The sequence below is a fragment of the Schistosoma mansoni genome, chromosome 4 (genome assembly GCF_000237925.1).
Source record: "Schistosoma mansoni strain Puerto Rico chromosome 4, complete genome".
In the NCBI taxonomy this organism is placed as follows: domain Eukaryota; kingdom Metazoa; phylum Platyhelminthes; class Trematoda; order Strigeidida; family Schistosomatidae; genus Schistosoma; species Schistosoma mansoni.
The window spans coordinates 11,195,693-11,208,502 of NC_031498.1; the positions used below are offsets into that span (position 1 = coordinate 11,195,693).

General features: G+C 31.9%; 1 protein-coding gene across 1 annotated transcript; it reads right to left on the bottom strand.

Annotated features, from left to right (window-relative positions):
* Positions 1–3,328: 3,328 nt before the first annotated feature.
* Smp_211010 (putative dock) lies at positions 3,329–11,627 on the bottom strand (the record flags this gene model as incomplete). Its single annotated transcript, XM_018796811.1, has 5 exons — positions 3,329–3,892; positions 5,709–6,046; positions 6,751–6,919; positions 9,865–9,930; positions 11,283–11,627. 5 exons carry the CDS (start codon positions 11,625–11,627, stop codon positions 3,329–3,331), a joined length of 1,482 nt encoding a protein of 493 aa, XP_018651916.1.
* Between the last annotated feature and the right edge of the window lie 1,183 nt (positions 11,628–12,810).

The following is a 12,810-nucleotide window of genomic DNA, read 5'->3' on the forward strand; positions in this document are numbered from 1 at the left end:
AATTCTTGATAGAAGAAACCAGAGAAGTAGTGAATAGGTCCTTTTTTCGATCTTCGCGCAGTCACAGTGGAGCGTGGGATTATCTGTTCAGACAAACAAAGGCTCTGTGGTGTTTAAATAAATCAATGACTTCTTCGTATGGATGACTGTTGTAATTTTGAATTCCAAATACAATACATTCGTTCGGGCTCATCTAATACTTCTTGATTACATTGCGTTATTCCGGGGATTACTAGTTTATACTACAATTCAAATACTTCTAATTATCATATTGGCGTCGCGATTGAGCCTGTAATGGAACGGTTGGATATAAATTCAGGTTTTAATGCTTTTGAGGAGTACATGGAGAGGTTCGAAATCTGGGCTATGACCAAGGAAGACGATGAGGATTTTAATATTGTGGCCCATTTCCTTACATTCATCGGGAAAGAAGCATACAGCCTTATAAAGATTTTGGCACTTCCAGACAAACCGATTTCACTCCCCTATGCAACTCTCAAGCAACTTCTGTTGGATCATGTAAAGTATACAAATTCCGAATGCGGTAAGAAAGGAAAATCCGATAAAATGACTCGTCAGAACATCAGGAATTCCACTTATTCAAACAGTCGTCGTAGTTCGATGCGTAATCAAATCTATTCAGATAATACTTCATTGAGTTGTGAAACAGTCCATGATGATGAGCACGAGTTTAGTAAATGCATGTTCTGCGGCAAGTTTCACCCATGTAATTCATGTATATTTCGTAATTCTAAATGCTTTAAATGTGGTATAACTGGGCATACTCAGTCAGTTTGTAATACCATGCTTCATTTTGCTGAAAGTAATGCTAAGATGGATGCTTCTAATGATCAGTTATCTTTATTTAGAAGTGGTATAACGTCACATAGCAGTCCAGAGTTAAATGAAACTCAGAATCATTGTGAGACAAAAATTTTTAACCAACAAACTTATCGGATTTCTCATGTTATTGAACCAGATATGGTTTGTCGTAATAATTCACATACTTCTGATGGAATTTCTTACAACTCTGAGAATAGAATGTGGAATGAGTCAAATCATGATCAAAAACTAGATTCAGTCTTGGTAGATGCTGAATTCCCTGATGACCAATTATTCTCTAATGAAAATCTTAATCAATTTGAGGAAAATATTTCAGAGAAATCGAATTCTGATATCATATCAAGTGTCAGTGGTCCTCACAATGAATTTATCTCTAATGATATTCCTAATGAATGTGACAAATATGTTTCTTATGAGTTGAATTCTAGTCATATTTCTGATGTTATTGTGTCAGATGTTGGATACTCTTACGAACAATGTATGTTGAATAGAATCCCTAGTCAGGGGTATAACGAATCAGAGGGGATAGCAAAATTTACCGAAATAATCAGAGAACCAGCTTGCCCAGAAGTGAAGTTCGCACAGACAGAGAATCCAAATCAAGTCCAAGATTATCCTAATGAATATGAGGCAGATGAATGTTTTCTATTCGATTATTTCGCAGGTAAATCAAGCCTAATTGAATCACATGTGTTAATTACATATATCAATGCATATCCATCTGTGTATTCTAATATGAATAACAAAAAGAATGTGTATCATGATTTTTATTCAAGTCAAAGTCACATGATGGAATACCTCAAATTATATATCAGTGTTTATCCCCAAATATACAGTAGTCGATGCGTGAGATTTGAGAAGATACTGCAAATTGGAAATGTCATATTGGCTAAAACATTGCGACATAAGGACCCAACATTATTTCGTGGGGGAGGATATTGTGGAAAGTATATGATGCAAATTCTAAATATCAATGGTTTCACTACACAACCGACATGCTGATTGTATACAATTCTAGAACCCAGGTGAGTCTGTTCCAATTTCCGTTGTTAATTCTAATACTAATGAGTGCATTCTAGATAATACAGAGTGTACATTCAATACACCATCGGACAGATGTAAGATGAACTTAAGAAGAAGACGAACAATCGATTACAGACACCTACACTCCAATTCGAGCTGTGGCGGATGTGATGTTTAAATAAATCAATGACTTCTTCGTATTGATGACTGTTGTAATTTTGAATTCCAAATACAATACATTCGTTCGGGCTCATCTAATACTTCTTGATTACATTGAGTTATTGCTGGGACTACTAGTCTATACTACAATTCAAATACTTCTAATTATCACAGAAATCCAAGTTGCTTTGTGTATGTTTTTGTGTGGGAATGTGTTGCCACCTATGACCGGTTTATTGAGGGCACATAGGTTTGCAAATCTCTCACCATTTTCGTTCCTTTCTCCCAGTCCATGTTGTCCCATGACGTCTTCGTATCCAGTGTTGTCCTTTCCAACCTTGGCATTGAAATCTCCCATCAGAATGGTCAGGTCCTTGGTTGGGCACTTCTCGAAGATCAACTGCAGCCTATCGTAGAATTGGTCTTTAGCGTCTTCATCGTAGTCGTTGGTAGGCGCATAGCATTGGATGACGTTCATTGTAATGCCCTCTCTCTTTGTTTTGAAGGAGGCTTTGATGATCCTTGGTCCATGAGATTCCCATCCAATAAGTGCATTTTGTGCTTTTCTGGACAGCATCAATGCTAACCAGAAAAAATTATTCAAACCATTAAACTCTGCCCTGGGAGTAGAAGGAATAATTATGACGTCTCATGATGAAAGCCGAGTTCCTTCGGAAGTTATGAGGCCGATGCACCTTCTTACAACCAGAGCAACAATTTTTATAGGTACATGGAATGTCCGGATAATGTGGGAGACCGGAAGAATCTTCCAAATCGCTGCAGAAATGAAAGTCAAACTAACCACAATCTATCGGTGTACAAAATTAAATATGACTCTACTATGAGTACTAGATAGCAGTGAAGTGAATTTCTCTTGTGATTTTCAAATTAAATCAGTAAACAACTACAGTCCGTTACCCTGTTTTACATGATGTATTTCTTTTTATCTTATTGCATCAAATATTTTCGCATTATATGTAGAGTAAATAGTTGGCTTAGAGTTACACTATTTTATGTAAGGGTTGGCGATAGTATTAAGATGTCCAGAAAGAATTAAATCCGGTGCGGTTTTGACATCAATAATTAAAAAAAGTCATTAAAAGATTAACTAATGGAAGAATTGTATGCTGAATGTTTATAACTCATTCGCCAACAATGAATAAGCCGAAATGCTGACGATAAAGTCAATTTATAAATAAATGAAACAATTTCCATGTGTTCTTGTAAACAACAAAACAAATTTATAATCAATTCACTCACATACTATGCGTATTTAACAGGCAGATATTTAAATAAAGTACACTTACCGATAAGATGTAAATGGAACCATTAGATTTGGTGAAGGCAATTCAAGAACTTCACGAATCAAATTTGGTATATGTTCAAACATTGTAGAGTTATTGTCAACTTTATTAAGAGAAAAATTACTAAATATTTGAAAAATAGAACCAATGTACGGAAGACATTCAGGATTCAGCAAAATTCTAGACTGACTATTTAATTCATCTTTTCTATCTGAAATTGAATATTTTTCAATGTTTAGATTGGTTGACTTTAACAAATTCATAAGAGTTTGTGGAGTCGCCCAATGTAAGCGTATATTTAATGATATATTTGAAATGGTTTTGAAACGTCTCACTGAACCACTAGTAGGACTAAATGCAGATGAAAGATTTAATGAAAAGTTGGAAATATTTAAATTAGAATTCTCTGAATTATTATTATTATTATTAACAACGTGATTGTTCATTGAAATACCATTTGACCCAAGACCAGGTGAAATGATAGGTCGATGATTAAATAGTGTTTGACGATGAATTTCATTAACATGACGAAACAATTCATCGTCATTTATTCGATCTTTTTCCTTGAAAAAGAAAAGAAATTGAAAAAAATCATCCAAAAGTTCCACTTTGAGTTGATCGCAAACCAAATCATTTCATGTTTAAAACATTTTATAAAGAAAAATTGAATACATTAATAAATTTTTTATGCGTAATACAGTCTGTAATTTTCGAGGTAAACTATAAAAAACATATTAATTTACTGGATAAAAATAAGGTTGAAGACAATGTACATTGATCCATTAGTGTGAAGTAAGTCATACTCGTCTGTTTTCTTAGATTGAATCAAATATTATCCACCAAATTGCAGTAAAAGAACTAGCCAAAGTGACTTAATTATCATCACGTGCACTATAGTTTGCCAATACAATCAGATTGACAAAATTTAATCAGTACTGACAATTATGCATATATCACATTCGCTACCACTCTGTGACAAACGATTGTGAAAAAACTAAATGGTCCTTCAGAGTAGCTGCTCTAATCAAATTGCTTTTTATATACTTATCAGATATAGCAAAGAATATACCAAATACCAACTACGAAATTGTGCTAAATCAACACTAGAAAAACTTAATTCGTTTAGATTCTAGCAAACTAATATGTGAGTCAATAAAATGTTTTTATAAGGTCTTTAGTTAGTAAAAAGCACTAATATATACACTGTTATACACAGAAATTCTATTCAAAAATGAGTTTTTGTTAGTACTTAGAATAATAAAATCATGTCAACAAAATTAACGCACTATTTACTAAAAACGTTAGAAACCAAAATTTGTTAGAATGAATAAGACTAGCCAATAAACACAAACAGACATTGTACAGAATAACCTTAATATATACACATGATCTAAAATAACTAGGAGTCCATTACTAAGTACGGATGTATTTTTCAACTATGAGCCGTAGTTTGTTCATATTTAAGAGTTATCAATACTAACTAATCAGTTGCACAAATCAAAGTTGATAGAGCGGTCTTCAAATTAGCAACTGAATGGTTCCACGTCGAGTGATATTAATCACTGAGGCCCCAAAAGTTGTAACACTTTATCCACAGATTCTGAAAAAGAATACTTTGATGATAACAGCCTAAATTCACATTCCCCTTGCATTTATCGATACCATGACAAATAAAAAAGACAAGTGTACATTGAAGCGATTTCCATCCTTAAACAAATAAGTGCTTACAAACAGATCATTGCATTAATCAAACTATAGCTATTTTACATGACAAGAGTAATAAATCTTTGAACAAAGGATGGTTATTGTGATTTAATCAGAATAACCACGATTATCGAATAGAGTATATGTGATACATTTCACTGAATAACTCGAAACAACTTAAGCATGTGTAAAGAGTAAATATAATAAAAACACTACAACTGCATAAAATCATAAACATATCATTCGCTTAGAATGCCAGGTAAATTAAATCAATAGTGCAAAAGTCGATAATGTCAGTTAAATAAATATAGATAGATAAAACAATTGCAAAGTAATCGTTATGCGACAACCGAAACAAATGGGTTGGACAGTCACTTAAAAGAATGGAGTGTAAATTCCTTGAGTTTATTCAAATGATAAGAGTTACGTTTGTTAAACTCACAAGAGCTCAACAATCTTTATAATGGTAAGTGAACTGGAGATAACGATAAAAATATGACCTACATTGCTTAGTAATCAAATAGATTTGAATATACAGATCATTGTAAAAAGACTTGATCTAAACATTAGCACTGAATGTTAAAATCAAATTTTGCAAAAACTAACATAAAAAAAATGAAAAAATTTCGAAATCACACTAATCAGTTTTTAATTTAATTGTGCATAATAACTTACCTGTCTAAAAAAATTACTAATTTTTAGTTCTATGGGTGAGAAGCATATTGAATCTGATTGTTCAATGTTTTTTGAACAATTAGAAATATTATGATGAAAGCGTTTTTCATGATGACTAGTTACCATTCCTTTTATCCAGTCATATTTCGCCTTTTTGACGAAACCCTCTGGACTATTGGATACACCAAATATTGATGATGATAATGAATCAAAAGGATTAACATTATTATCCTCTGAATGATTGTGTAAAGCAGGATCTACTGACCGACTACGTGTACTACAGCCACCATTTAAATTCCGTTTATTAAACTCAGAATATTGTTTGCTGAGATTAATGGCTTAATGAAAAGTTGAAAGAGGAAAACAAACACATGAAGATATGACAACATCATGCAATGATAAAAATGTGATCTTTACATACTTGGTATGATCAATTCCAAATACAAATTACATTGAACAACATGAATCAACAAAAAAATGAGATTGATGTGCTGAAGGAATATTAGGAGACAGAACTTAACACGTTATTGTGATAAATTATTACTATCTATGAATTAAAAATCATATTCACTCAAACCAAATCAAGAAAGCAACGCTAAAACGGCCGAATAATTTAAGTTAACTGATCATTCATTAGGATATTTTTTTAATAGTGCCATTCAGAACATGAAATCATAGGTGTAGAAATTATTATCTCATCGGCCAACAGACACAAATGTTGAAAACTAAATTAAACAGTAAACAATTTATAGAAAATTAAATTCAGAGTGTACTTTACAGAGATATGATCTTAGAAAAGGAATCAGTTTATCAAAAACAACGAATGATTTCGAATAATCATAATATCTACAAATACATAGTTTTATGTTGACTACTTTCAATCAACCCAACGATTGATGAATAACAGCATGTCAGTAAACTAATTTTTTTTCAAATTTAAACAGTTTACCTAGGTAATCACTAAAGAAATTACTGAGCCTTTATAAAACTTAAGAACTTCATCTTTATTCTAGACTGCAAAAAAATACGTATATATACTTACATTCTGTTGTTTTTGTACAATGAATATCATCAGTTTGTGATTGAATAAATTTATTACGAGGATCAATCATATATGGTGTTAAATCAACAGCAGTCCAAGCTAAGGGCATACGATAACGTCCTAAGCGCTGACAACACCAGTTTATTGTAGTTTTAAGTTTATCTTTATTCTGTAGAAGGAAGCATAATACACAAACACACAATAAATTTAACAATTTATTTAGTTTGTTAAAATAGATGGGAAAGTTATTAAAAATATTTACTACCCAATGCAAAGCAAACAAACGATTGAAGTCGATAGAAAAAATATTTGGATTTGAATTTTTGGATCAATATGTCGGAAATAATTAATTACTTAGTTTGTATAGAAGTCACACTGTTTTGACGTTAGTAACAAATATAACAAATAACTGATGAAGCACTTGATAATTGTTGTCTATGAGTATTTGATTTCTAAAGACCTTCAGGTGTCATGATGAGCACAACATTTTTTACATTATGAGTCCTCATATTAAATTCCATTTAATTTGTAAACAAGTGGTCCTTATTCAATGTCATCGGGGTTAACTTGAAACGTTTATCTAAATTTCCACATTTCTTGAAGTGCTAACACATAAAATTATTTCGGAATAGCATTTCAATATGTTGGAATTATTGACCTTGAATGACGCTGAAATATGAATTGGATATTTTATGCCCTTTGTTACTCACTTAGTGCACACAAATGAAACCAAGAATCTGCTTAAACATTCTGAAAAGTATATATATATATATATATATATATATATATATATATATATTCTGTTTTTGCGTAGCTAAACAGTTTCTTAAGGTTGTGAATAGCTGTTTTTCACGTTAAACCAGATTTTTCTTTCACTACGAAAACTCATTTATTTAAGGGAGAATCGGACTATGCATGAGTCCTTGAAAAGGTCTTTATTTCGAAAAGTTTTCTTAGTTTACGAAATATTGGTCTGAAAACTCAATGGAGAGTAGACGAAACGACGTTGTGAGTCAACCATGTAAATGAAATCTCTATCTTTTTAAGATAATCCGCACCATACCTGAGTGACTGCTTTTCAATGCATCGGTAACGTACATAATTAATTACTTGAAGCGTATTTAACTTAGAAGTTTGGTTAGGCTGCTCGTATTACTGTCGAGTTCAGTTTCGTGTGATCGACGATCGAAGTGAAAGTTGGTGATATTAACCGCTTCATTACACTGAAATAAGTGAAGCATATTCAAAATCTTCAGTCTATCAGTCGAAAGGTGAGTGCTGTAACCAATAAATAGCTCCTTAACTATGCAAAGATTAAGTTCCAATTGAAATATTTGATGTGAACTTCGCACATCATTGGGTACTTTTGCTTCGCAGAAGGAAAAACGATAACTATATATATATATATATACATATATATATATATATATATATATATATATATATATATATATATATATGATTATTTCATATTCCGTACATTCTAATGTACTAGAAGAAAATGAAATATATTGTCGAATAACATTAACTAAGAGGAGAATGAGAAAAATAAATTAGTCCTGTCGTATTGTAAAATCATGCATTGAGAACTAAAACCAGCAGATCATTTCTCAACTATAAAGGATGACTAATTTGAAACTATGTTTACTGTTTAGTTACTGATGTAAAACGTACTACACACTTTTGTATGTACATTGGATTCAAAAAGTAGTTTAACCTTTTACATTCTGAATGAACAAAAAAAATATCATTTGAACTTCTTTCTTCCCTATCCTTAGAGTTATGTCTGTATGTAGGAGAGTTTAAGTTTTATAAATAAACATTCATCTTGCTTATTATTTATTTGCACAGTAAATGTAAATAAATACGTCTCCAGTTTAATACGTACAAAAGCAAGTGCACTACATTAAAGGTTTTTACATAATAACTGTATTTTATGATAAATAAATGTTTAATTCAGGTTATATATTGCATGTGAATTATTTACGGGTGATTCAATACAATCCAACATCAAATATTTGAGGCTAAAATAGGATAAATCTACTAAAGAAAACATACAACTTAATATGTATGCTGATTGGATCGATTCGAGGGCACTCTAATACTATAAAATGAAGAGAAATAAGTCAAAACTTTATAAATAGTAGAAAAACTGGAAGAATATTTATCAATTGATGAAAAATATTTGTATCTCAGAATGACAATTTCGGAGGCGTTTCGTTCACAAAAGTGGATAGTTTAATCTGGAACTTTTTATTGTCTTTCTAAACATCATGAATATATACTCTAAAATCAACTGAGATATAGGAATTTCTGCCCAATGAACAAAGAGCTTGGTCTTTTGAAGTATATTATAACTCTTTGGTTGATGTTCTGGAGATGGTGGAACTAAGTGGCTAAGCTCAAAAAACTATCAGATATGGATCACGACAGAAGCCGATGCCGATCCTGTTGAAGTTTCCTTTCACATTCTGAACAAAATAGCGAAAGAAATCCCTTCAACTGATGGTATTCTTTTTGATTGTATTTCTAACTGAACTGCTTCGTCCGTTATAAACTGTCCTCGTTCCGCTACTTTTCACGTTTCTTTCCTTTTGACCACACTCGTTCTTCCTCGATCTGTTCACATTTTCACTTTATTTGCGCAACGCAAATTTATTTTGATGATCGATTGCGTATGAAATGTATTAAATATGGTAACGTGTTCTGTTTATCTAAAATTTTATTGGTTGTTTGTATGTAAATAACTGCTACGCTATTACATTGCTGGCGTTATCTAGAAAGAAAATGAAAGCTTCACGACTAAACTGTTCAACTCAGAGAACATAACACATACGAAAGATGCTTCTCATTTCGATTTTTAGACCCCTTAGCACAATTTGATAGTACTCGGTACAATGTTACAGAAACCGAAATAACTATCCTAGAAACGGCTCAATATTCATATTATCCAGGATTATTTTACTGCACTATGTTTCCCGGAATAGTTTAGTCCTAAATTTTAAATATGTTAAGCATTAAAATTATCTACAAAGATTGGCAAACGAAACATTTGAAAATGATAAACCTTTCTGCAGAGAAAAGTGAAGTGTTGAAGAAAAGTGTATGACTCACTTTCTCATCCTTATTATAACCTTCAATGATATCATTTACATCACCTTGTTGTAATACCTTCTCCACCTACAAAAATAGTAAAACATAATTGGTAAAAAAATTAATTATTCAGTGGAAATACATGACTAGTGATTATATGATTCAATTGGTTGCATTGCATAATCCCAGTAACGTAAATTAGTGAGACTGTAAATAATTAAAGAGAATGAGTGACATTTTACCCCTGAATACTTGTTATATCATTTCAAAACACACGTTTTTAAAGGGTGTACCATAAATTAGACCCTAATACAAGTTCCTCTCTGTAATTTTTTATTAAGGATAAGGTACAAGTAGTCTTCTTAGAACCTTTGCATAAATACCAAGATGTGTACTTGCAACTCGATCCATAAGATAACTTCAGTTTTGATATATATCGCACTTGTTGATTCATGAAATTAATCAGTTTAGATGGCCTATTAGATATGCAAAGAGGAACGATTTATACTGCGAAGAGCCACGTAACTCAGTATAAACATTGGAAAAGGTTATTAAATCTAAAGCCCATGATAAGTAACTTTAACGATAAAAACAGAAAAGTAACCAAATAAACAGACCAATCACTAATCACTCAACTTTATGGTTAATGTCAGCCATTAGGCAAAAACAAAACATCAACACAGTTTGAACTTTGATATCAGGCAAGGTAAAATGTTATGACTAAAGAATTACATTTGTGTTCTATTTGAACCCCAAGTCAAGTGGAATTTTTGCGTGAATGTTTATTTTCTGGATATGCAAGACAGTAAAGTGCCAATGATAGTGCCCATGTATGACTAAATAAAGCCTTAGCTTACTATAATCGACTGTTAAAACATATGTACTGTAAAACTGATAGCAAATATTAAATATTGGTGGTTCAGTAGAAGTAGAAAGTTCAAAGACTTTTAAGATCCACAATATGCATACTACATCATTTGTAATTTAAAATTATACTTCCTGGTTTGATTGAAATAAATTAAAATATACAATGGATTAAAAAAAGAGGTAAACTAAAACAATACTTATAATCGTTACATTTCGTAAACAGTTAGAGCTGGAACTATATATATATATATGTATATATATATATATATATATATATATATATATATATATACATATATATATATATCTGTTGATCTCATAATTGTTAATATTAGTTTATTTTATTCAAATGCACTGAAAGATTGATTTGGAAGTAAAAAATTTTAATCAAACCTGGAAGTGCTGACTGTGATGTAATGGTTATAGTCATTAAGGGCTGAATTCTGATGATACTGCTCTAGAGACGAAACAAAATGATATACTAAAACCAATAACTTATGTAGTGCATAATATTAGAAATTAAAACCTTAATAACTAAATCATTTATAAAATGATCATTCTTTCTAGCTTACTCGAATAATTAAAAACAATCCGCCTTTACAACAAGATGTTCTACAGGAGTTAAAAGTAAACTTTCCAGTCAATTCTGAAGCAAATAGTAGGACGTCTTCTAAACCAAAATCATCGTCGTTATTCGATTCGCAGTCATTTGTAGAAACATTCGAGTGTACTCCAATTTTTTCCGTAGAGCCCCCAGATGGTGATTTTAAATAAGGTTTCGTAACATTACTTCTTAGATCTGCTGAGTTAGACATATTGTATCGACTGCTTATTCGAAACAGACAGGTCTGTGCTAATGAGGTTACATCACGATAAGCTAATTGCTGGTTTGTCATACTACCACTAAACAAGTTCATAATTTTAGTAGAATTGGTATCAAAATGGAATGTTTCTGAAACTTTAAGGCGCGAATGAACATCGTAAATAAATGCTGAACCGAAAATAGGCTCTAGATTGCCATCATCTAATTGCAGCTGGAAAAACTCCGTCAAGAGATACGAAGTTGTATTTGGTTGACTTTTGATCGGATTGACTGGCTCAGATGGCCATTTGCATCCAGGACTTAACTGACGAATTTCGATAGCATCCTTCTAGATCAGGTTGACAAAATATATAATGAAACACAAAATGTTACATATATAACGAAAGTAACAAATAATAAGTAAAGTTACAACTTCCTAAATCGTTGTCTCCAATGAACTCTAACACATTTCGCAGGACGACTTACATCCACTCACAAGTTCATCAATACTGTTGAATGCATTTACGTCTGTTAAGTATGCATACTGGTTTTTATATTGTTATATCGTTAGCCTAACCGATTGGATAAACAGGATAATAATACCAAAAGTCTCTGAATAACACAGAATGGGTTGTGTACAGATTGTCAGACGGAAAAGAAAAGTGAGTACAGAGAAAATATTTTGTTAAAAACAAATTTGATATGGACCACAAAACTGATGTTAACTCCGAACAGTGGAAAGGGACCTTAAATATACACGTACCTGAAGGTAGACCAACATGTATTAGCCGAGATAAAACTTAACATGATAAGAGAACTAGTAACTACCTAACTAAAATTGACGAATTCGATTTCCTCATAAATAAAAAAACATAGACATGAAAAACGACATATAAAAGGCTCAACAACAACTTGCTTTTAAAAGAAAATCAAATTAAAGCATGCTTACCCACTCCAAGGGTTCGCATATACCTGGCAGTGACTTGGTTAGAGTTATTACGGGACTGCCTGAATACCCAAAAACATTATAATCTTTTATTTGGGAGGTGTCACTTTTTGAAATTTCTTTTGTTATGTTATTCGGTTGTTTCTGAAATTTTATTAGTCACAGGATCAAAAGTCACCTCATGAGTTATGCTTTTACTTTCAAGAAAGTCCAAATTCGAGGGGGCTAAACAAGCGTATTTCTTATGAAACCTTTGCTCATCATGACTACGAATATTCAGGCCAAAAAAGAAACCTACATTCGAAAACAGTGTATAGGTGAGTAGTAAGACGAAATGCACTGTTGAACGGTG